Below are 24,967 nucleotides of genomic sequence, written 5' to 3' on the forward strand. Positions count from 1 at the left end.
TGACCGCGTTAGGGGGAATTGGAAGTGCAGTCAGACAGGATGGAGAGAATGGACTCACGCCTCCTCAGTCTGTGTTTCCCGGCCAGAAAAGTGCGACGTCGGCTGGGCCGCTTGTGGTGATTCATTCCATTCCACACGATGAACATCTGATTTTCTAAGACCTTCAGCTTCATTTCACTGAACAAGAGTCGTTCAAGGATCTTGTCCTGGAGGGCAAAGCAGGCATGCAGTTTCTCGACTTCTTTCATGCTCAGGGAGTGGGTGTTGGGTTTGGTTTCGCAAGTCTTTGATTTCTCTGCCTCTTCCTAAACGCCCCACCACCAGGAAAAGAGGAAGAGTTAGTTAATGGTGATAATCCTTTCCCATGCCAGGTGATTTACAAACTTCATGTGAATCAATTCTCACAACAATGGGAAAAGAATGGGGCCCAGGGAGGGAAGTTCCCTTTCTCAGTATCTCCCAGCCTGCGTGATGGCCCCCAGACTCCCAGGACCCACAGCTGCCTTTGGTTCATAGGAATAAGTGAAGTGGCCCACTAATCTGTACTCAGAGAGGACACAAAACCCTTAACCCAAATGTATCTGCCTCCAGAGCTTGTGCTTTTCCCAACATGCATTGCTGAGAGTTTAGTCAGGCCTCATAAAATCTCCAACTGTCAAGTCTCAGTGGTCTCATGAAATGCTCTTATCTCTATAATTACCTGCACCCCTCCACCATGCAGTTAATAATGACACTTAATTTTTTTCTTTTTGGATTCAGCTACAAACTCCTGGTCTGTAAAACCATTTAAAAATTAAATATTTCGGACGTGCAAAAAAGTAAATATTATAACAAATGCCCATGTTCCCACACCAGCTTAAGAAATAAAATGTCACAGAGTCCTCTGTGGATCCCTTTTCCAGAGTGTTCCCCTCCCTCCCTGAGTCTTATCTCAACTGCAATCCTGAATTTGGTATTTATTTTTTCCAGCATTTCTTTGTACTGTTTTATACTAGTCCTCAGTGGGAGACTTTTTTTGCCCTCCCTTGGGGACATTTGGCAATATATGGAGAAATGGAGAAATTTTTGGTTGTCACAAAAGGAGTGAAGAATGCTATTGGCATCCTGTGGGTAGAGGCTAGGGATGCCGTCCAAAATTCAGCAAGCACAGAACAGTCCTTCGTAACAAAGAATTACCCAGCCCCAAATGTCAGTCATGCAGAGATTGAGAAATCCTGCCTTAATATACTTTCACTATACACAGGCATCCATAAACAAGGCAGGATATTATTTTGCATTGTTTTTTAACTTTATATAAAAGATGTCATAATCTAGGAATGTTTCTGCTGTCTTCATTTTTCCATTTTAGAGATTTATCTATTTATACCTGTTTTAAAATTTATCCATCTTAATTTTCCCCACTTTAAAGTATCTGTTCCCATTACCAAAGCATGTTGACATCAAACATGAAGTAGGAGAGTCTGGGATGGGCCCTATTTTTCAGCCCAGGCAACTGAAGCTTTGTGAAGGAAGTGCTTTGTCCTCCATCACCCAAGAGGGAGCTGCAGAGCAAGCTGTTAGAGTGGAGTCATGTATTCCTCAGTCTGACCCCCTTGTCCTGACGCCTTCCCTGTCTCCCCACCCTCTAGTCTAGTTGTGACTCTCCCATCACCCTCAGCTGAAGTTAAGGTCCCTCTTGCTCACCTGCTGGGGCTCTGAGGGGGTGCGCTTGAGTTCATACTTGACCAGCCAGTTGCTAAGCAACAGCAGAAGGAATAGGAACCCAAACAAGGCTGGCTTATAGCTGATCAGCCAAGCAATCAATGCTCCTATGGTGCCTGAGGAAGCAAGTATCCCGTGGAGATTCCTAAAAAGAGACATTAGTTCCCCCAGCATTATGACTTGGAAGCACCCAGGCCCCGAGACCCTGCTTCAGTCCCCCATCTAAGACAGTTGCCCTCCATGATAGGAGTCATGGCTGCCCCCTCCCCTGAGTCATAACCAACCCCCACCCCCAGCTGCTGCATAACAATAATAGTAACTACTTCTATGTCTTAAGCAGCCATAGTGATGTGCCAAATTTTGACAGGCATAATCTCATGACATCCTCACAATAGCCAAGTGGTTTAGGCCTTCGTGATACCTCTGTTATTCAACAGCAGTTTTGGGCCCAGTCACTGGGAATCAAATGACTAGTGGTACAGAGCCCCTACCTTCATAGGGAGGGAGACCCCAAAGAAGTTACCCAAAACTTGGAAACAAGGCAAAAAGATTTCTGCAAGCTAGTTCACAGTCATACTAGGAGATCATTTAACTGGCCCACTTGTTGGTCACCTGATGCTTTAGGGGAAGGTAATTTTGTTGGGCTTACTATTTAATACTGATTAGGGTCCTGACTGTAAAGTCAGATGGATAAATTGCTCCAGCAGTTTCACATGGGTGTATATCTCAAAGAATTGAAAGCAGGGTCTGGAAGAGATGTTGTACATCCATGTTCATAGCAGCATTATTCACAATAGCCAAAAAGTGGAAGCAACCCCCAAATCCATCAACAGACGAATGAATTAAACAAAATGTTGTATATACATGCTGTGGGATTAGCCTTAATAAGGAAGGAAATTTTGACCCATGCCACAACACGGATGAACTTTGAGGACATTATGCTAAGTGAAATAAGCAAAAAGACAAAAGCTGTTTGATTCCACTTATATGAACTATCTAGTGTAATCAAATTTATAGAGAGAGAAAGAATGGTGGTTGGCAGGGGTTGGGGGTGGAGGGGAATGATGAGTTACTGTTTAAAGGGTACAGAGTTTTACAAGATGAAAAGAGTTCTTGAGATTGTTTGCAGAACCATGTGAATGAACTTAACACTAGTGAACTGTACACTTAAAAATGGTTAAGATGGTAAATTTTATATTATGTGTATTTTACTACAATTTAAAAAATTGAATTAGTTATTTCTGGGAAAAAAGTGTAAGTTGCAAATGATTTTTTTTTTTGCAAATAGATGGAAATGAGTTCTGTCTGATAGAAAAAATAACCTCAGAAGTTTATCATTTTATGGCCCTGTGGGACTTTTTTTTCTTACTCAGCTTTGCAATCTTACTCCAGCATTCTGTGTTCCACAGGCCTGTGACTATATATCAGTTTCTCACAATCTCCTTTGAACCAGCTTTATCATCCTGCTGGTTCTCTCAATAATGAGTTAAATAAATCTTTGACATATGCTCACTGTTTTGTATGAGAGCTTTATGTTCCAGTGTAAATTTTAATGGCTATGATATTCTAATATATTCAATTAGTTGCCACTTGTTGGGCCTTTAGGAACCTGAGATAAATACATTGAAGTTAAATCTGTGTACATACACTTAAAACTTTCCCTAGAATGTTTTCCTGAAAGTGAAATTGCTGGGTCAAAGGATACACATTTTTTTTAAATCTAATTTTAAATTTTATCAAATTATTAAATGTGCAAACCAGTCAGACAGAACTACAGGATTTAAAACAAACTAGTTTCCATCTCCTTTCTCACCCCCTCCCACCCTCAGGTTCTATGACTCAGACAACCAAATCCAACTCTTTTAGCTGTTTCTTCTGGTATTTATCTTGATATATCTAAATCGTATGCTCATACTTTTATTTCTGAATTCCGCAGTTTTGACATTATATGCTATCTTTTTATGACGGAAGATGGGGATTTATCTCCCTCCTCCATTTAGAACCTCCTCCGTTCCCACTTTGTCCGTCTTCTGTAAACCTCTCTCATCACTCTCCTCCACAAACCTTCTCCTCTCTCCATTCTCTCAATAAAATTCTATCCCTTTGCTTAAAACAATATTTATTGCTTATGTTACTACGGACATGTCAATATAGTTCACAGCTGAACCATATATGATTGTATGTATATACATTATGATGTAGTGTGATTACACTTTCTTTCTGGCATAGCTTCTAGTTTTCCTCATTTTTTCTGTTTGCTTAGTTTAAAAAAAATTGACTTCACTGATGTACAATTGACATAAAATAAAATACACCAATTTTACGTGTATAGTTCAATGAGTCTGGACTAATCTATACCCACCCCAATCAAGGTACAAAACATTTCCATCACCCCCAGCAAATTCTCCCCTGTTCTTCCGAAGTCAGTCCCCACCTTCATCCCAGGCAACCACTGATTGGATTTTATCATTAGAGATTAGTTTTACCAGTTTTTGAACTTCATATAAATGGAATTATTTTTTTGAAAATTATACTTTGAAGAGACAGACTTGTAAAGAAACAATTACAGCTCAGTGTCCTAGTGGAACTAAGCTTGAAGAACACAAGGCCTATTCCAGTGTTGGGGCACTGAAGGATTCCTGCAATAATTAAAAGAATAAACCACCACCACCATCATGGGTATTAGAAAGAATTAACCTGGAGTAGAAAGATGTCCTGTGTGAGGGGACGGGGAACATAATGGGTGGGAGGAGGTGCGAGTGAGGAAGTGCGAATGGGGAGAGGGACTGGACAGAAGGAAGATCATGAACAAAGCCCCAGAGGCAAGAGCAATCTCATTTGGACTCATCTGGATTTCCTAACTTCTGTCCATTTTATTACCACGAAAGCCATTTGCACTTTAACATTTCCCCAGTCTAAGCAGGATAATTATGAATAGTAAATAAGATGATCTACCAGTTACATTTCAGTGTTTTCCCCTCAGTAGACCATAAGCTCTTTGAAAGCAAGAACTTCATAATCAAACCCTTATCGAGTGGTAAGCATTAACCAATATTGGTTGAATTGACGAATGAGTACGTGAATGAATGAATGAATGAATGAATTTATGAATACACGCAAACGGCTGGAGGAAATGGTCGCCCTCGGAGGTGCAATCTGGCTCAGAAGCCCTAGGATGGGGGAAACGGGGCTGGGATCGCCTCCAAAGGTCAAGGAGACGCTCTAGGAAAGCTTCGCGCACTCGGCCAGGGAGCCGCTCTAGCCGCCAGGACGCCGCTCTATGGCAGCGGGGAGGGCGGGGCCGTGGGCGTCTCAGGTCTTATTGTCCGGGCGCGGCGGGAGCGCGCTCGGCGCGTGCGTACGCGGGGGCTGTTGGCATCGGGGGCTGTTGGCATCGCGGACTGTGTGAAGTAAGGCGAGGCCGGGAGGCTCCGGACCGACGGACCGACAGACAGAGCGGCCCCTACGGCCGTCGGCGGCCAGGCGGCCGGACATGTTGTCTGGGAAGAAGGCAGCTGCCGCGGCGGCGGCGGCGGCAGCGGCGGCGGCCGCCGGGTCGGAGGCGGGTGCCGGGGCAGCGGGCGGCGCGGAGAACGGCTCCGAGGTGGCCGCGCCGCCCGCGGGCCTGTCGGGATCTGCCGAGACTGGGCAGGGGGCAGCCGGGGAGCGCACTCCCCGCAAGAAGGAGCCTCCGCGGGCCTCGCCCCCCGGGGGCCTCGCCGAGCCGCCGGGGTCCGCTGGGCCTCAGGCCGGGCCTACCGTCGTGCCTGGATCTGCGACCCCCATGGAAACGGGAATCGCGGAGACTCCGGAGGGGCGACGGACCAGCCGGCGCAAGCGGGCGAAGGTGAGGCCCGACCCCCTCCCTCAAACCACAAGTCCGGATGCCTAGTTTCTCTGAGGTGACAGCCCCTTTACCCCCCACCCCCCGTCCGGGTCTTGGGCCTTGAGCCTCGCGCTCACCCCCGACCTCACGAGTCAGCCTATCTCCTCCCACCTCCCCTCTAGCTGGCTGGGTGGGGTGAGAGAGGGGACGGTCTTTGCCAGCGGTGAATGCGTCTTTGTGCTGGGACTGGGCGGTCCTGGGAAAGGGGGATCGAGGGGAGAGTATTTTACTCATTACCTCTTGTACCCCTTTTCGTTTTCTTGACTGGAAAAAATGGCTCCCTGACGTGGAGTTACGATTGGCCTTACTGGAGACGTACATCACTTGTTTGTCCACAGATGTATCTGGAAGCTGCTCAGCAGTATTTATATGTTTCACCTGGCAGCGCACTGGGGCTATAGGGTGATGCTAAATAATTTGCCTTAGCCATGGAGACCCGAGAAAAAAAAAAGGAACTTTTTTTTTTTTGAGCCCTTGCTGTGTGCTAGTTTTCCTCTTTTTCCTTCTATCCTGGACCCCAGATGCTGTGTTCACAGCGTTACCAACATTTTATTTTTGCTAAATACAAACTGGCAGGCATTGCTACCCCATTTCAGGAATGAGTAAACTGAGGCACACAGTTTGAGCAACTTGCGCTGTCACAAAGCTAAGTAAGTGGTGGAACCGGAATGTAAGCCCTACACTTAAAATGTGATAAGGTATCACTAGCCTCTGAAACAAAGGACCACATGGGACGCCAACAGTGTGCAGGGCCCTGGGGCAGTGCTAGGGCACAGACTTTAGATTTGGGCCCTTTTCTGGAGATTCATGGTACAGTTGAAAAAACTGGAAATACGTAGTTTTTAAGTAAATATTTAAAATCACACAATTTGTGTAATTTGTAAATGTTAACAAGTTTTCTATCTTTATGTAATTTAAATGAGTGTACCAGCACAATGTGTATGAGGAGCCTCTTGGGAGCCTGCAGATTGAACTGCCTAGTTGAGAGATCTCTCACCAAAAATACCCTGTGCCAGGTGTAAAGGAGGAAAGTCTTTGGGGGGTGCTTTTACCAAAGCATGAGTTAGAAAAAGCACAGAGGTTGGTGACTCCTGATTCTCAGAAATAAAATAGAGAGCCGAAGCCCAATTAGTTTTAATTTTACTATTTCAAAAGAAATTGTGGCCAGAAACCAGGTGAACGATATTTTTAAAAACAGATTTATTGAAGTAATTCACATATCATAAAATTTACCATTTTTAAGTGTATAATTCAGTGACTTTTATCTTATTCACAAAGTTGTGCAGCCAAGCACCACAGTCAATTTTAGGAGATTTTCATCACCCGCAAGACACCTGTACCATTAGCAGTCACTCCCCATTCCTCCTTACCCCCAGCCCCTGGCAGGCACTGGTCTACTTTCTGTCTCTGTGGATTTGCCTTTTCTGGACATTTTACATCAATGGAATCAAATAATATGTGGCCTTTTGTGTCTGGCTTTAGCATGTTTTCAAGGTTCATCCATGTTGTAGTACTTCCATTCAGTACTGATAGCTCACTGGCCAAATAATACCCCGTTGTATGAATATACCACATTTTGTTTGTCCATTCATCAATTTATAGACATTTGTGTTGTTTCCACTTCTTGGCTATTATGAATAATGTTGCTATGAACATTTGTGTACAGTTTTTGGTGTGAACATGTTGTTGGTTCTCTTCGGTATATGCCTAGAAGTGGAATTGCTGCGTCATATGGTAGCTCTGTTTAATTTTTTGAGGAACTGCCAAACAGTTTTCCACGGCAGCAGTGTCATTTTACATTCCCACCCGCAACATATGAAGGTTCCAGTTTCTCCAATCTTGTTGACACTTGATATTGTCTGTCTTTTTATTATAGCCATCCTAGTGGGTGTGAAGTGGTATCTCTTTGTTCTTTTTCATGATTGTTTTGGCTATTTTGTGTCCCTTGCATTTCCATATAAATTTTAGGATTAATTTATCAATTTCTGCAATAAAGGCAGCTGAAGTTCTGATTGGGATTGCATTGAATCTGTAGATCAATTTGAGGCATGCTACAAGATTTCTGTCTTTGGAATTCTCCTATGCTTATTTTAAATTTTCTTTCTGATTATCTGTGAAACTCTCAAAAGAAAAATGGATTATGTGTTTATTTGGAGAGCAACTATAAAGTAAGGAACTGGGGAAGCTGACCTATATATTCATAGCTAGTCTTGGGAGCCAGAGGAAACAGACCTCAAGGGATAGAGTATCCATAAAAGAGTAAAATGAAAACTGAGTCCAGTGTAGACAGGCTGTTCTTCAAGGGTTTTTAGGTAAATGCAGGGGATATATCTATACCCTATGGCCTGGGAACTTACTCAGTTTGAGGGGAACCCTCTTTTTAAGAAATATATATACATAAACACACAGATATATATAACATAGATATAATTAGGTAAATAAGTAAATGTATATATAATTATATAATCAAAATTAAGTTCAGGGTATTGGAAGGAGTCCATGCAATTAAGGGTCCCTGACACTTAAGTTTCATTAGTTTCAGAATAAATTAACCTGAGTGTATATGCTAACATTATGGCAAACTAGGGTTTGAAATTGTTAAATTGGGCTGAGACTTTAGGAACACCACATAGCTTAAGGAATGGTGGCCTTAAGCTGGTCATTGAGTTTTTTAAAGTGTTCTGGAAAAGAATGGACTTCTGGAGTTAACTCATCCTATGATTCATTTTCCTTAGGAAGATACATCCTACCTTGTAAGGTTATTAGATTTAAATACAGTGTAAACATAATGCTTATTTCAGTGCCTAGTATAATTAAGTAGGTACCCATGATTAAATACTACTAGTGGAGAAAAGGAAGTAAAAAATGTTTGGAATATAATACAAAGTGGTTTGAGAAGCAACGGGGATTTCAGAGTGGACAACTGAATGTTGGGAACAATAGGCAAATAAATTTAATTGGAAATGAGGTTTTTCTAGGAGCAAGATAAGTTGGAGGGATTGGTAGTGTTCGGGTTGTAGAGTGGTGTCCAAGTTGTAGAAAGCCAAACACTGGATCTGTGCTGTCCAGTATGGTAGCCACTAGCCACCTGTGGCTGTTGAGCACCTAGCCTGTGGCCAAAAGACTGAGGAAATGAAATTTTTAATTTTAACTTAATCCTAAATAGCCAGATGGTAAGTACTTACTAGCCACACATGGCTGGTGCTACCTTATTGGAAGCACAGATGCAGAACATTTCCATTATCACAGAAAATTCTGTCAGATAGCATTGCACAAGACTTTGAAGTGTAGACTGTCCATGCTGTGAGAATTTAGAGAAGGAAAAGATGTATTTGTAAGCTTGGATATTTGGGGAATAATTTGCAGAGGAGGTGGGCCTTGAATTTTAGGCAATAGATTTACAGAAAAAGGAGAGAGTGGCTTTTAGGAAGTTTAGGGATGGGTAGAACAGCATTGAGGACTTTTTGACTAGTGTGTTAGAAAATGATTGACAGGTAAGTTTGGCTGGTTAGAACCAGCTTACATGCTGGTATGAACGTTTTGGTGTTCATCTGTTAAACTATCTGAAAATATAACATATTTGGAAAATTAATCTGGCAGTTGTGTCCTAAGTGAATTGAAAAAACAAAACAAAAAGACTGGAGCTTTAAAATGGTTGGGAAGTGAATGAATCACTGTAACAAGGGTGTGGTGGAGAAAGGAGACTGAAGATGTAAATTTGAGATTCATAAGTGTACAGGTAAGAACAATTACCCTACTGACTCATAGCTGCCTATTGGGCCATCTTTATGTCCTTGGTTATAAGTAGGTGCAGAACCTCTGAAGTCTCAGAGGATTTTACTTAGGAATAAGATATTCCCAGTCCTTTGTGTTCAGAGCACCCATTCTCTTTCTCAGGGGAATGAATAGTTTTTATTTTCTAGAGTTTGTATGATTCATTCAGATGATTTTTAGTCAGTAGAGAAATCTTTTTTTACAAAATAGTATTTTATGCATAATCCCCAAATAAATACTATTTGCCTGTTTTATATTGAGTTTAAATTTATAGCATTTATTTTAGTTGTCAGTCTTTGAGACAGTGAGGCTGTTTGGTGAAGCCAAATTTGAGAATGGAGGGTAAGCATAATAGTTGCAATCTTGTTTCAGCCTCATTTTCTGTATTTTGTTTATGAAATATTGTGAAGATCCAGTACTGATTGACAAGTACGTTTGTTAAAAACTTCTGACTTCACACTCTGTGTATCCATTCTTCTCCTGAGTTCTTTCATCATCTTCATAGTCATTACTCTGAATTCTTTCTCGGAAAGATTGCCTATCTCCACAGCATTTGGTTCTTCTGGAGTTGTATCTTGTTCTTTCATCTGGAACATACTCCTCTGCTGCCTCATTTTCTCTAAATAATTATTTGTATTATTATTATGTGGTGGCTTAATTATGTTTCTTGACCTTGGAGAAGTGGCTCTCTGTAGGGGACATCCTTTGTGTCCCAACAGTACACTCCCCTCTCTCACCCAAGGGCTAGGAGCCAGCCAGTCCTAGGGTAGGGGTCTGGCCTGTGTTTGCGGATTTGGTTCTGCAGGCTGTGGGGTTGTAGTTTTCTTGCTTTTGATGTCTGCCCCCTGGTGGGTGAGGCTGGTCTAGAGGTTTGTGCAGGCTTGCTGTTGGGAGGGACCCATGCCTGTTCACTGGTGGGTGAAGCTGGGTCCTGGCCCTTTGATGGGCGGGGTTGTCTCTAGGGGTGTGCAGAGATGCAGCTGTGGGCTCAGGAAGTCTTTGGGCAGCCTGTCTTCTGATGAATGGGGCTGTGTCCCCACCCAGTTGGTTTTTTGGCCTGAAGAGTCCCAGCACTTAAGCATACAGGCTGTAGGTGGGTCCAGATCTTGATGCTAATGACCCAAGCAAGATGTCAGTCTCCAGGAGAGTTTATGCAGTTGAATACTCCCAAATATGTTTGCCACCAGCTTTAATGTTTTCAGGGTAAGCCACAGCCACCCCCCACCTCCCCAGGAGACCCTCTAAGACCAGCAGGCAGGTCTGGCTCAGGCTCCTATGAAATCACTGCTTTGGCTCTTGGTCCTGGTGTGCATGAGAGTGAAGTCTTTAAGAGTGAAGTCTCAGTTTTCTCCCAGTCCTGTGGAGCTCCAGCAGTTAATTAAGCCCCATTGTCCTTAAAAGCTAAATTCTCTTGCGGCTCCTCCTCTCCATGCCAGACCCCTGGGCGGGGGTGCCTGACATGGGGCTCAGAACTCTCACTCCCGTGGGAGAAGTTCCACAATATAACTATTCTCCATCTTGTGGGTTGCCCACCCTGGGGGTATGGGACTTGATTATATCATGAGCATGCCCCTCCTACCAGCCCACTGTGGTTCCCAGAGTCTCCAGTTGTAGAGCTTTTATGGTAGGTTCTAGTCTTTTTTTATCAATGGTTGTTCAGCAGTCAGTTGTGATTTTGTTGTTTGTGAGAGGAGGTGAGCTCAAGGTCCTTCTACTCCCCCATCTTTACAAGATCCCCTACCTTTAGATGTTGTTACTCCTACTTCTAGGTATTTTTCTGATCTCTCTTTCCTGAAAACTAAGAATTCTAGACTACCCTTTTCAAAGTGTATTCCTTGTTAGTAGTTGTTACTTCATCAAAACATTGGACTAAACAATGTTAAAAAGATTGTTCTTAATATAAAACTTTTTAGTACCTTTAACATGTATTGTGACTCTCAGAGAGGGAACCTATAAAGAATGCAGTGTTTCCTTAACTTTAATCTTCGTTTCTTTTTCCTTCAAGTTGCGTGGTGTCTTATGCAAAAGCTCAACTATTACAGTAGAGAGGACCTTATATTATTGTTTGTTTGTCTTAAAGTTTGCACATTGCCCAGTTCCATAGTGGGCATTTGTTAAGTGATTATTGATTGAATGGATAGGATTGATGGACAGGAGATTAAAGGACTGACTCTTTGGGACAGAGAGGAGTCAAGCACTGTTGAGAGGTAAAAGGAGAAAGGAAGCTGCATATTGTAAACATCTATTACATTTTTTTTTAACTCCCTCCCTCTTTGAAACCCTTTTTTCCCTCCTTGCCATTTACCCATTATCCTGAGGTCTGTTCCTTTATCTCAGTCAAGTAGGATAAAGTTTAGTGCCTACGTTTTTGGAGTATTTATTATAAATTCTCTCTATGAGATAGTTACCTGTGAGAATTTTTGTTGTTGTTGTTTACAACTAAAGTTTCAGCTTATTAAGGGCCAGGAGACGTTAATTCATTTTCATTTTCTTCATTGTGCCATGTTCTCTGTGTTCCGTATTTGATAGATAAATACAGTTAAATGAGATTCTTAGAGCATGGGTCAAAACTATTCAGTTTATCCGTAATCTGTTTCCACTTTGTAACACAATCCCTGTTTTCAGTAAAACTCTTACCTCCCCTAGCTGCCTAATCCCCCATCCACCAAATCCTGTGGTGTGTCATTTTAAAAAAAATAAGAAAAGGCAAATAAAAGCAGTCAGCCATCTGGAGCTACTTCAAAGATATTTCAGAAGTTAAAATAGATTACATTCACTGTAATCCATAGGACTATTCATTTCAGAAATCTAATAAAATAGGTATGTTATATGTGGAAACCATGTTGTCTTTGCCCTTTCTCCACATCCAATAAATTATTTTTGTTTGATTCATTTTATCTTTTCAGTGCACCCGGAATAGAGAGCTATTGTTTCTGTGGCTGCCTGGAATCTTTATTAGGGTGAGAGTCACAGTGATGATGTGACAGTGTTCCAAAGTTGATGACTATGTGTAATAATACCACATTACGCATTTTAACAGAGGTCCATATTAATCTCCCCTAAGTTGTTTTGTCCCCAATAAAACATTCACTAAGATTGCTTCCTCTTTCTACTTATTACCTGGTTTTCTCCTGTATTATCAGTGTGAGTTAATAGTAAGATCTGTAGCCTCCATTTCTATATCACTTAAGTATTTGTTGTAATAAGGATTCTTTGCTCTGATGACTCAGCTCCTAGGTCACCTGTTTTGTTTTGTTTTGTTTTGTTTTGTTTTTTAAGCAAATGTACCTTTTCATTGCTTCAATTTGACTATTATCATTTGCAACTTTTCATTCCCTGCCCACCCTTCTTACCTCCATTTGGTTTCTGGAATTCTTTTGCTGTTTTCCTATGGAATAGTAGTTAGATGTACACATTGGCATTAGACAGACTCGTTGTTCTGGTTAACTACGTTTTTGTCTTACTGAGGGCTATTTTAATTTTTTATTGAAACTTCCAGTGTGAACTTGATATATACATACATACAGATGTGCACACACACATGCACACGGTTTTTATTTGCAGAGAGCCTCAGAGTCATTAATCTGAATTTCAGTACTATGATGTGAAAGTTACAGATTGGACTAAATCTGAACTGACACAAGATTGTTTCATGAGAGTTTTTGTTTTTAATAGTTACCTGTTATGAGCCAACTTGTTTCTTGTTATTTGCTTATTTCTCTTAGAATTTAAAGTTAAAAAGCAATTCACTTTCACTGATGGTTCCAAATAGAGTTTCTGACTTTAGATGTTCATTGTATTTAGCTTTCCCTGGTATAATCTCCATATAGGTAGAGTACAGAGAGATGGATGAAAGCTTGGCCAACCTCTCAGAGGATGAGTATTATTCAGAAGAAGAGAGAAATGCTAAAGCAGAGAAGGAAAAGAAGCTTCCCCCACCACCCCCTCAAGCTCCACCTGAGGAAGAAAATGAAAGTGAGCCTGAGGAACCATCTGGTGAGTTGTAGCAATGAACCACAGTTTTGTTTTTTTCTTTAAAAAATAAGTATAAATGAATTTATTCCTATCCTGCAATGTTATTTATGTCTTTGGTTTATACTCTGATATTGGCCATGTGTATTTAGTGTATGTCGTGTATATATATATCTCTGTATACACACGCATATACATGCATACATACATAGTGGTACTGACATTCTTTTTGTGTGTATCTTTACATATAGGAGGAAAGTAAAGAAGAGGAGGTGGAAGGATAATGGCAGTGTAAGGCAGTTGGAAAGCTGGAGAAAATAAACAATTAGAGAAAACATAGAAAGCCAGACCCAAAGAACCAAATCTTTCAATGGTAATTCTGGTTCAGAATTTAGAGGTAGAATGGTTTAGAAATTATTCTGGCTAAATTACGCATTTACTTCACAGTTAGATACTTTCTGATAAAGCCTTCATAGTATGGATCAGTTTTGAAAAGGATCTTTTCCTGGTGAACAAATGTAAAAATATATTCCGAAGTCAAAAAAGAAAAGGCCCAAGTGCCTGTTACTGTTTAGTTGTTGAGCTCTCCAGTCAAAGGAACAGTATAAGAAAAGGCTATGAAGAGATTCTAAGCTCACACTATCTTCACTATGACATGGAAAGATTATTGGACTCTATAGTCCTGGTTTCAGAGCTTCAAACATCTTGAAAGAATTCTAAAATCCTCTCAATCCTACTGAGGATACTCAGACCAATCAGGAATACCCTTCTGTTTTGGAGAGATCAAACAAAAGTAGAACCTTTATTAATATTTTATATATTCTCCCTTTAATGGCATCTCATTAACTCTTTTTGACTTTTAATTTTTACGGAGTTTTTCTCCTTAAAATACTTTCTGTATATCCAGTAAGTCCAGGTCTGTTCATCTCATCAATTCTTTTAGTCCTGCACCTTTTAAAAACAAAGTGCTGGTTTCAGACCCTATCTGTTGTATCTTGCATCACTTTCATAGGTACCCTGATTAAGATGTGCTTTCTTTCAGAAATTTTATCTTTTGCTTTAGCCTCTTTTTTGTTATTTTTTTTCTCCTCTATGATGTTATAGAAATACCCAGAAGTTATTTTATTTTTTAAGATTAATACTGATATATCACTGGAGTATTACAAATCAGATGTTAATTTAAACTTAGATTTAGAATTTATCAGATTCTGGCTAAGACTCTCAAAAATAAAAATTTATAATTTACAGTAATTATGTAATAAAGTGTAATAAAAAGAATACTGTTTGAGAACATTTAGAAAAAGATAGATTAGATTCTTGGTTCAAGGCTCCTCAGGAATCAGGTTTTCTAAGAATGATTTTCCTAAAACTTTCTTAAAATGACTTATTGGATGGTTACCTGTTGGGAGTGGTATGTTACCTTTGGGAGTAATGTCCCTGCAGCAAATGTGCCTCACCAACACCTCTCTTTTTGTTTTTTTCCTCCTCTTTCTAGTCTTTTACATAGACCTCTCCTCCCTTCTTTCTGTCCTTACTTTTAACTCTTCCTTTGACTCTCTACTTCTGGATTCTTCTTTGGTTCTTGCCTTTCTTTTCTTCTACCTTTGTTACAGATTTGCTAATGAAATACATGGAGATAATCCTTTTGATAGTTATTTTATTACAGATCAAGAGGCTGCTGATCTCTTGATTAAAGGACTCTTAAGAATTATTCAGTAGATGATCTGATATCTCAGATGCTGCCTCACCCTCTTTTTTGTGTGGCTGTCAGTGTCTCCAGTAAGTAACGGGTTTATCATAAAGTACCAAGTTGATGTACACTTTGTCCTCTGAAAATTTTAAACCAAGTCTTGGTGTTTTCTTTTTTTGTGAAGATTTTTTTATTGTGTTTTCTTTCTCCATAAACGTCAGATACTGTTTCTGTAAAAAGTAAATATCTTAACAAAGGGATTTAGGATTTGGGAAACTGTCTTTATACCATTATGTTAATTTTAGTCCAGTGATTTAAACAAGTTTTCTTAGTATTTTTGGAGAAGGTAAAGTTTTGTTTCTTAAGTTTAGGTTATCTTCAGTGCCCAGAGGTGTATTGATAACAGTCCAAACTTGCCAGTATATTATTTGTGGTTATGAAAATAGTTATTTTTCCTTTAAAACAACTGTAAAATTTTTTTTAAACGTTTGCAGGGTGAATTAGGGAAGTACTTTCTCTGGGAAAGTAATGGTAACTTACTGGACTATAGAATTTAGAAATAGTTTGGGCCTCATGGTGAATAATTAAATATTATCAGGGGAGTTCAAGCATGTAGAAACTGTCCAGGGTTTTCAAATTTCTTGTCTTATCAGAACCAGTTCTTTCACTTAAGTTTTAATTACAAAATTGAATGAAAGTATTGCTGTATGGATATCTTAAAATCTTGAGAGAAGGTATCGGTCTATTTCTTTACCAGGTCTTTTCTTCATCTCAGTCATTTTAGGTGATAACTAGATATTAACTTATTCTCTTAAAATATATAAGTAAGGTTTGTATACATTTCATTCTTACCAACTTTTAAACATGTTTAGAAAATTTTGCTTTGCTTTCCACAGTGTTAATCTTAAGAAGAATAAAAAGTTTTGTTAATTATGAAAGCACAAGGTATTCTGAAGTCAGTGGGTCAAAATTTGACTGGAGAAGATTCCTCTAGGGGAGTTGTAAGAGGAGGCCAGAAAGGGAGGTTGGAACCTTGGTTACCAGGCCAAAGAATTTGAACTTGGTGTCCTTTAAGCAGTGGGGGAGGATCTGGTCAGGGGAAGCATTGAGATTTTTTGAGTGAAGGGTGTTGGACCAAAATACATGTTTTGGAAAAATCAATCTGATGTGCTCTACAAGAGTGAAGTGCAGGAGTAAAGAGACTAGGTTTGGAGAGATGATTTAGGCTATTTTGGTAATTGAGTTTATTAGATTTTGGTCAATGGAAAAATGTTCTCAGTACCAAAGTTGAATTTTTATGGAAATGAGAGGTTGTTTTTTTTCTGTTTGTTTGGATTTATTTATTTGGGAAAAGTTCTCTGTTCTGGGATAAACATTGTTTTTAGATTTGTCAATTTTTAATTATAACTTAATGTGGCATGTAGTCCTAAGATAGTCATGTGGATAAATAATGTATTTTTCATACTAGCTATTGCTGCTTACATTTTAAAATCTACCTAATTTGTTTTCTTAAACATTTCCGTGTATTTTTTTCTTCTTTTATTTCCATGTATTTTGATATTTACTATACACTTCTGAAAATATTTGTTTTAACAAGTGATGGTTTTATTTGGTTTCCCAGTACCTTTTCTGTCAAGATAAAAGTAGTCATGGCAATTGAACAGGTTGTCTTTGGAATTGAGTGTTTGATTGTTAGTGGTGTCACATAATAGTGGAATGTCTATAAAATAAAGTAAAATGTCGGTTGGTGTTTATGTACTGCTTTAGAATAACTGCCCCTCTGTTAAAATAGCTTTCTATTGGAGAAAACTTTTTTCCCTTCTTGACTCAGTTGTTACCCTGTCTACCTTAGATTATTCCTCAGTGAGATTTCACTGTATTAACTGATTTGCTAGCACTTAGCTTTTTTATTTTCATAAAAAAACTTACTTTTTTTCCTCTTTACTGCCTTTCAGCAGTTAAAATTTTCCAGAAAAATCTCACTAGTAGTTCCTGGATTTAAATTTTGTATTGGAATACTGTTTAGGAACTTTGGCTTGGGAAGATATATTTCATTTTGGGCTAGAAGTAGCTTAGTTGTGTAAAGCTTAAGACTTTTATGTAAACTTACTCTAAAGTAAATAAAAAATTTGAAATGGGCTATTAAGATGCCTTTCTTAAGACTTCTTCAAGTTAATGGATTTCTCAATAGACATTAGCAGTATGTTTAAAATATATGTATATATGTGCATGTGCTTGTATGTGTATCATTTTTCCAGGCTCAGTGATGTGCTAATACTCTAAGGCTTCCATTAACCATTGGTTAACTCTTCACATTGATTTTGTTAGATATGGTTGGCTGGTTGGTGACAGCTCTATATTATAACCTATTTTATTGAGTGACTGTGGGAAGAATCACTTTATTGCCTTGTTTAAAATAAGAATTCTTGTAAGAATATAAACAAAGAAAAATATTTGCTCCCTTTGTTATTGTGCATGGTAATTTTGGATGTGTGTGTTTGAAAGAGATATGGGCTGTTAAACAAATTACAGAACAATAAGACGTGAGAAATTGGTATGACAAATTTTGTGTGGTTTTAATAATTTTGGGGCCTTGTTTGTGTAATAGCCATGCTGTAGATTAAGAGTATTTTTAAAAATCACACAAAGGGAGATGCAACCTAAATTAGTAAAAAATACTAAATTTATAGAAAATATATGCAGTGTATGTATATGGGTAGAAGAATTTAGCTTAAAATTCAGTGAAATTTGATCACGAATACTGTTACAGTGAAAATATTCATAAGACAAAAGATTGACCAAAAATTTAATAAGTTGCTTATTTGGTATAGCAAAAATCTAAAAGGCAGAATCTTTCAGATTATCCATTAGAACTTGATATAATAGAATTTGACCAGAGAAGAGTTGAAGATGGGCCTTACTTTAAAAGAAAAACTCAATGGCTGGTCCCAATATTTGTATCAAGGTCCTTATATTTTCATAGTTCTTTGTATATATAGGGTGCCCGATCATCTCATCTCCCCTTTGAGGCAGTCATACTGATTGCAGTCAAACTGATTGCTGGGTTTGGCAGCATGTAGAGTTATGGTCAGAGTTCAGGTGAATAGTTTTGTTTATCATGCTGTAAGTATTTTCAGGTGGCTTCTCCCAGGCTTTCCTCTCTCCATGCCTATAAGTGCATGCCCCCATACCCAGCAGGAGACCCTCTTTTGTAGATTTTCTAGAAGTTGCTTGGGAAACTCATCCCTGACAGGGTTGTTTATGTTGCCATTTTGGCCTCCTAGTGTCAACTAAGTGCCTGAAACCATTTAAGTTCTCATTATGTGAAGTATGATGCTTACATTTAGAAAACATTAATTTTCTTGCCTTTTTTTTTTTTTTTTTGTATAGCATCATTTCAGTGTTCTGATTTGGAACTACGCTCCAGAATAACTTACTAGAGAGCTGGGGGAAAATGTCACAGGCTGAAAAGATAATCTAGATCAATTCAACAAAATTTTTATATTTTAAGAGATAACTAAAAATGTACCAAGATATATATCACTATACAACACATGGTTTCCACTCTAAGATAATTTATAGCCTAGTATGAGATACAAATATATACATAAATGTATAAAAGAATGTATATGTAATGTAAAATACTCTTAAATGTTACATTTCAGGAAAAAATTTGCAGGGATGTAGAGGCAGAAAGAGTAGAAAGGAAGGAATGAAGTCTTCAAATCCTTCTTTACTTACTGAAAGAGTTTCAGAAAAAGCCAACAAGAAACTAGTAGTGTGGAGGGGAAAATTTTTTAATAAAATAGAGACATTTCCCACACAAAATAAGATTCCCTCAAATGTGTAGCGCCTCATCCACTTTATTCTACATACGTTAATTATAAAACTACCGTGTTTTGTTCCAGGCATGGTACTGGATTCTGAGGGTTCAAGCTAAAAACTAGGTCCTCCTGCAAAGAATTCACAGTCCAGTTTAGTATTACAGATGCTAATTGACAACTATGAAGAAACAATACAATAAAAGTGTATTCAAATTATGGCGATGATCTCAGAAGTTGTTTTTAAATGTTTTTCCCAAATTTGGATTTTTGAAGTTTTGCATTAAATATGAGGGAATGAATTTAGGCTTTTATGAAGCAGTTTGAGAGCCTTGATTTTTAACTGTTTTAACTGTTTACTGGCTAATAAGAACCACTGAATCAAATGCTACCAAGTTTTGTTTGGTCTTTTGAGAGGTTGAGCTGCTTTACTTAATGATGTGATTTTATTGATTTTTTTTTTAAATTAAGGCAAAATAGTAATTCATTTAGTCAAGCAACTTTATAATTTCCTTGTATTCTTTTTGCTACCATCCTTTGGTGTGATCGTGGAAAATAGAAGAGCAGGATACTTTGTCTATGACGATTTTCTTATCTGCAAAATGAGGCTTGATATGAGGATCAGATGAGAAAATACAGACTCCACCTTTGTGTACAAATATCTTACATTTATTAAACAGAGTTGAACCAGGAATAGGGTGATTGGTGTTTTAATCAGGAAAAAATCAGGTTAGGTTATGGACTAGGTTGATATGCATACTCTCACTTTTGGGAACTGGCAGGTGTTTGTGGTAACCTATTTTCAATAGTATGAAATAGATCATTTTTTACAAAATAGATCATTCTTTAAGCTTTTATATGTTAAATCATAAGAATGGCAAATCTTGATACTTTGTAATATAGACTTTCTCTCCTCAGAAAATAACAAAAATCCATGTATCAACTATTGAGATATAACATGTTAAATTTGGCAATATTTGGTGATCACAAAAGTTTTAAAGGTATGAAAATAGGATTGTGTTTTTATTGTTATTGGGTTTTTAGCATCTTCTGATATTTGAAGATAGAAGAGCACATATGATTAATTAATGCCTAAGAAGTTGTATCTTTCTCATAGCAGTGTAGACTCAAATCGTATTTAAGATGGAAGGAGCTTCTCTACTCATAGTCCGGGAAGATGTAGATAGCCAGAGTTCTGAAAAACTGTTACAAGAGCGGGAAAAGGGGATTTTCCTGTTGAGATATACATTCATGGTTATCAGTTGTGAAAAATTATAATGGTTCTTTTAATAGCAGGTCCAGAATAAAATTCCATATTGGCCTTTTTAAAAACAGGTAAATAACTAGAAAAATAAGCTTTTTTTTTTTTTTTTTTACTACTCAAACACAGCTTAAGCTTGGTAGTTGAGCAACATAACATAGCATCTGAATTACAGACTTTCTTTGCAACATTTTGAAAAGTGAACTACAAACCAAGATTTTGCAACAAAATAAGTAAGGAAAATCTCTGCTATGGAATGTAGAGGGAAATAGCATGTGAAAAAGTCAGTTCTTCCAGTTGGTTTCTAAAATCTTTCCTTTCCTCCCTAGCTTGTAGGGCTTTTACTTTCTTTTGTATGAGATTCCTGCTACTGAGAATCTCAGTTTATGCCCCACTGTTAGGTCTTCAGAAGCAAAGCAGTGCTTACTACTTGCTCCTCCAGTGGTACGCTGAGAAAATTCCAGGCAGGCTCCTACCTCAGTCAGTACCGTTTTCCTGCTTTCTAGATGTTAAGAAGGCTGTCTATTTCAGTTCAATATTTTAAATGTGTAACCCCAGGATTGCTGCTCTAATTGGAGGTTTCATTTTGGATAATTTTGTTGGAGAGTATTGATCAGTGTTAGGTGTTTTAAAATGCCTCTGATGTGCTTCAGAGGAACCCCTGAGGCTCTTCCTTCAGGCTAATTTAGTCACCCTCTTTAAGCCCAGTTTACTTTCCTTTGCATTTTTTGAACTGTGTAGCTCATTTCTTCTGCCAAAAATCATAATCATAAAGTTAGCAGGAAAGAGATGCATCAAGACTGGTATACTTAAAGGTGTTTTTAAAGCCACCTCTCACTGCATCCAGGACAGGAAGGTAGCATGGAGTGGTGATGGTCACCAGTAACTCAAGTTTTTCTCAAGATTTTTTTCTTTTTATTCTTTATTTGTTTATGTTGACCAATTCCTCTTTGAAACTGACTTTCTTTATGAGATTAATCACAGTTACTTCAAACTCTAAGGTAACTCCATGCTAATTTAAAATTTCTTATTCCCATTATCACTTGTGAGTTCTAGTCTTTAATTTCCAACCATCTTTAGTGTGTTTCCATTTAATTTTACTATCGTATCTCCCAGATTCTTCATCTGGTCCATTGTATTACTATTCTCCTGAATTTAGGAAGCTTGGAGTCATCTTGAAAGCCCTTTATCCCTTTCATCAAGTCTCTTTTAAAGTCATGTGTCTTCCTGTGCACAATCTCTTTGACTTGTTATGCCTTACCGTTTTTACTGCTACCTTTTTATTCTAGTGAATTTCACTTCACATCTAAATTCTTTCAGTAGTCTTTTGATTGGATCTCCTTTATCTAGGTCACGTTATCCCTCTAATCCATCTGGTACAAAGTGACCAGATTAGTTTAATTAAACTATCACTTGTGTTTCATTGCTTTCCTGCTAAAAGTCATAGAGTTCTTCTACATTACTGTTAAGATCAAGTTTAAGTTTTGGCCCTGAAGGTGGCCCATTTTTGCCTACCTTGTGGGACCTCCCACTGCTCTTTGAGACTTTCTCTTTCATTAAGCAGGGTGCTGTGTGGTTCTTTGTACATACCATGTCTGTGCTTTTCTGCTTGCTTTTGTAAATGTTCTGGACCATGCTGGTGGTTTCGTTGCCTGCCCCCTACACCCCGAGTCTGTCCACATCTCTCTGGATTTGTTCAGAAAAGCTTCCCTGATTCCCTAAGTCTGTGTTAGTTTGTTTTCTTTAAAAAAAAAAAAAAAAGTTTTTTTCTGGATATCTTTCATCTTTCCTCTGTTAGATTATAAACCTTTTGAAAATAAGGACTCAACCTATTCTACTATTTTTTTGTGCTTGGCAGATTTTGGATGGGTATTCAGTAAACAGTGAATTTGTGAGGTTATTAAGTAAGAAACTCAACTGACATGTTAATATAGTGGAAGCTATGTATTCAAAGATGGTTTTGACTTTTGAGATGTTTTTTCCTTTGCCAGTTTGTCAGGTTCGATTGAAGTCAATCCTTGGCAGTCACTTTTATTCTGTAAATTTGGTAAATTTTTGATTAAATAAATTTTGATAAGTTGATTTTCTATTTAAAATAATTGCTTCCTGGAAAATTTAGATATTTCTCAAAATGTTTGCAAAAGTTATCAATGATTGTGATTCCAAGAAATTTAATAGTCAAAATGAAATGAATATGTTGTTCAGTACGTTCTGGAAACAACAAACCAATTATTATCACTTTCGTGCCTGCCAGATAAAAGTACTTGAAAGTATTAGGCTTCCTCTTAAGATATTATCAGAGTGGTCTCTTGAGAATTTGAATCAAGATGAGAAAACATCCAGTAGTGTGACTTTAAGTGAAATACTTCACTGTCCTTCAAGAATAACTAAGCAGATCTACAGAAGATTTATTAGAGGACAACTGAAAGGCTGCTATGTAAGGTAAACCGAAAAGGTATTATTTTCAATTTGAAGAAGATATGCACAAATAAACTATATTAAAGGTCTCTACTTCAAACTTGAGGATTTTGTGTGTGAGTGGGTTGTGGTGGGAATGAAAACAAAAGGAAGTCAGCTTGCTCAAGCGCCAAAATCAAGGTGATGTTAAGCAGTTGCTTTTGTATATTTTCGTCTTCTATTTTGAATTTGAGCTCCCGGAAGATAACACTCATACTTGCCTGCTGTTTCATGTCTTTGTGCCACTATCAGAAGTAGAGTTCTAGGCCGGAAAGACCCAAAGAGCAAATGAATATGGCATTTTGTATGTTCTCATCAGAGATACTACCTGGATGGAAAGTTAGCTGCAAACGTTTGTATGTGTGCTGTTCTTAAGAAAACGGTGTATTGGTCTAGAGTACCACTAATAAAAATGGGGCTGTTTTCAGCTGTTTTTGAGAAGTGGGCACCCTCAAAATATTCTTGAGTATATTTTGATTAGAGAGAAAATAGCAACCTTATCTACTTTCAAGCAGGTTATAAATACTCATTAAGTCAGAAATATTTTTCCTTTACTTAATTATAAGCACTTTTTGTTTTCTGTCATTTCTTACATATTTATAACACTTTCTGCTTGGTTTTCTCCTTTTTCTCTGCTTAAATAGTACTTTGGAGTTTAATTTCTTTCTTTCTTTTTTTTTTTTTTTTTTTTTTACTTTTCTGCTGTTACGAGAGATTCCTTTTAAAAAATCTTTCTGGAGTATTGAATATTTTCCATATGTTTCTCCTACATATTTTTATCAAAGAACAATATCTTTAGAAGAATTTTGTTAGTTCCTTTTTTTAAAAGCAGAAGATGAAAAAGAGCTTTACCTTGTTGTAAAAGAGCAACCTTGTTGACTTTTTGAGCACATAAGTCAGGGATAAGAAATCCAAATTTCTGTTAAGTACCATTGACAGAAAAAAAAAATCAGTCAATAAAGTAAACAGCATATTGTATGACATATAGTGGGAGAATAAAGAAAATGATAGAAATAGGAAGGGTAAAATAATCCAGACTTAATAGCAAGCTTGAAAGTCTTTTTTCGTTTTTGTTTTTGTTTTACTTATTTGAGTGGTAAGATGCCACCACGACAAGAGACTGTTGTTTTCATTCTTTGCCAAGCCAGAAACATAAGTTGAGAAAGAGGAGCTGTATTATTCCTAATGCCTAAATGTTGTTCTTAGAAACTACTTATTTCATTGTTTTGAGCCCCTCTTCCCTCGCTTCTAAAATATAGTTCAATCTTCTGATCTAGTTTACCAAACAAAACAATGACAACAATTTTTAACTCTGAAATTTTTTTAACTCTGAAAGACTTTTTTATGAATAAATCCATAAATTATTAAGAATAAACATTTTGAATTTAAGTAACATTTTAAAGGTAGAGCCTGCATTTTTAAGATAAGTTTTCAGTTTGAATTTCATAATTAGAGTTATCTCTTCATAGTTACATGCCCTTTTCCAAAGGTTGTAAACAACAAATGATATACCTTGTACCTTGTCTGAGAAGCATAACCTTCTAGAACTTAAAGGACCCTTCATACAAGAGAATGTGTAATAATTTTAGAGTGAGATTCTATTCTACTTCCAAAGCAGAGCATATACCATCTAGCAATACATTCTAATGTCAAAAATCATTTATACTTAAACACCTTCATATACTTAAAGGTGAAAATGTCACTTTAAGTCTCACAGATCTGGGAGCATTCTTACAGTAAGGGGGCTATGTTAGTTTTACTTTCCTGCTCACTTTTAACTCAAATGGTAGAATAATCAATCTGCTTTCTGGTTGAAATTCTTTTAAAATAAACTGTTTAATGAAACTTGTCCGGTTTTATTATTTTTACTGCACATACTTTTTAATTTACATATATGTACCTTTCATTGTTTCTAAGAACATTCAGAGCCCTAGCCTTTTAAACTTACATAGCTATCAAGGGAACAAAGCCAAACACAAAATAAGAATCAATTTAAAAAGACATATACACCCCACTATTAACAGCAACATTATTCACAATTGCCAAGATATGGAAGCATCCCAAGTGCACATCAACAGATGAATGGATAAAGAAGATGCAGCATATATATGCAATGGAACACAAGTCACCCATAAAAAAGAAGGATATTTTGCCATTTGTGGCCCTTCATTCATTTTTTTTTTCACTTTAAAAACCAGAACTTTACAACTGACATAAACATTTCCATTGCCTTAAAAACAACAAAACACCTAGAAATAAACCTAACCAAGGAGGCTACCCATACTCTGAAAATTGTAAAACACTAATGAAGGAAATTGAAGATGATATAAAGAAATGGAAAGATATTTTGTGCTCTCGGATTGGAAGAATCAACACTATCTGAATGGCCATACTACCCAAAGCAA

At 37.8% G+C, this 24,967-nt stretch overlaps 2 protein-coding genes across 3 annotated transcripts in view; one reads left to right on the forward strand and one right to left on the reverse strand.

Moving 5' to 3' along the window:
• Positions 1–8: 8 nt before the first annotated feature.
• Positions 9–3,979, reverse strand: TEX46 (testis expressed 46). Its single transcript, XM_032495412.1, has 2 exons — positions 1,684–3,979; positions 9–305 (listed from the first exon to the last, which is right to left on the reverse strand). Exons 1-2 carry the CDS (start codon positions 1,873–1,875, stop codon positions 9–11), a joined length of 489 nt encoding a protein of 162 aa, XP_032351303.1. The 5' UTR covers positions 1,876–3,979.
• A 1,038-nt stretch (positions 3,980–5,017) lies between these two features.
• Positions 5,018–24,967, forward strand: part of KDM1A (lysine demethylase 1A) — a 54,876-nt gene continuing 34,926 nt past the window's right edge. Inside the window, exons 1-2 of one of the 2 annotated variants that reach the window (XM_032495423.1) lie at positions 5,018–5,548; positions 13,192–13,357. In XM_032495423.1, coding sequence (XP_032351314.1) covers positions 5,195–5,548; positions 13,192–13,357 — 520 coding nt within the window. In that variant the 5' untranslated portion in view covers positions 5,018–5,194. The remainder of the gene's footprint in view (positions 5,549–13,191; positions 13,358–24,967) is intronic. The other variant, XM_032495424.1, reaches the window with a different exon arrangement.

This window comes from Camelus ferus, chromosome 13 (assembly GCF_009834535.1).
Source record: "Camelus ferus isolate YT-003-E chromosome 13, BCGSAC_Cfer_1.0, whole genome shotgun sequence".
Taxonomy (NCBI): Eukaryota; Metazoa; Chordata; class Mammalia; order Artiodactyla; family Camelidae; genus Camelus; species Camelus ferus.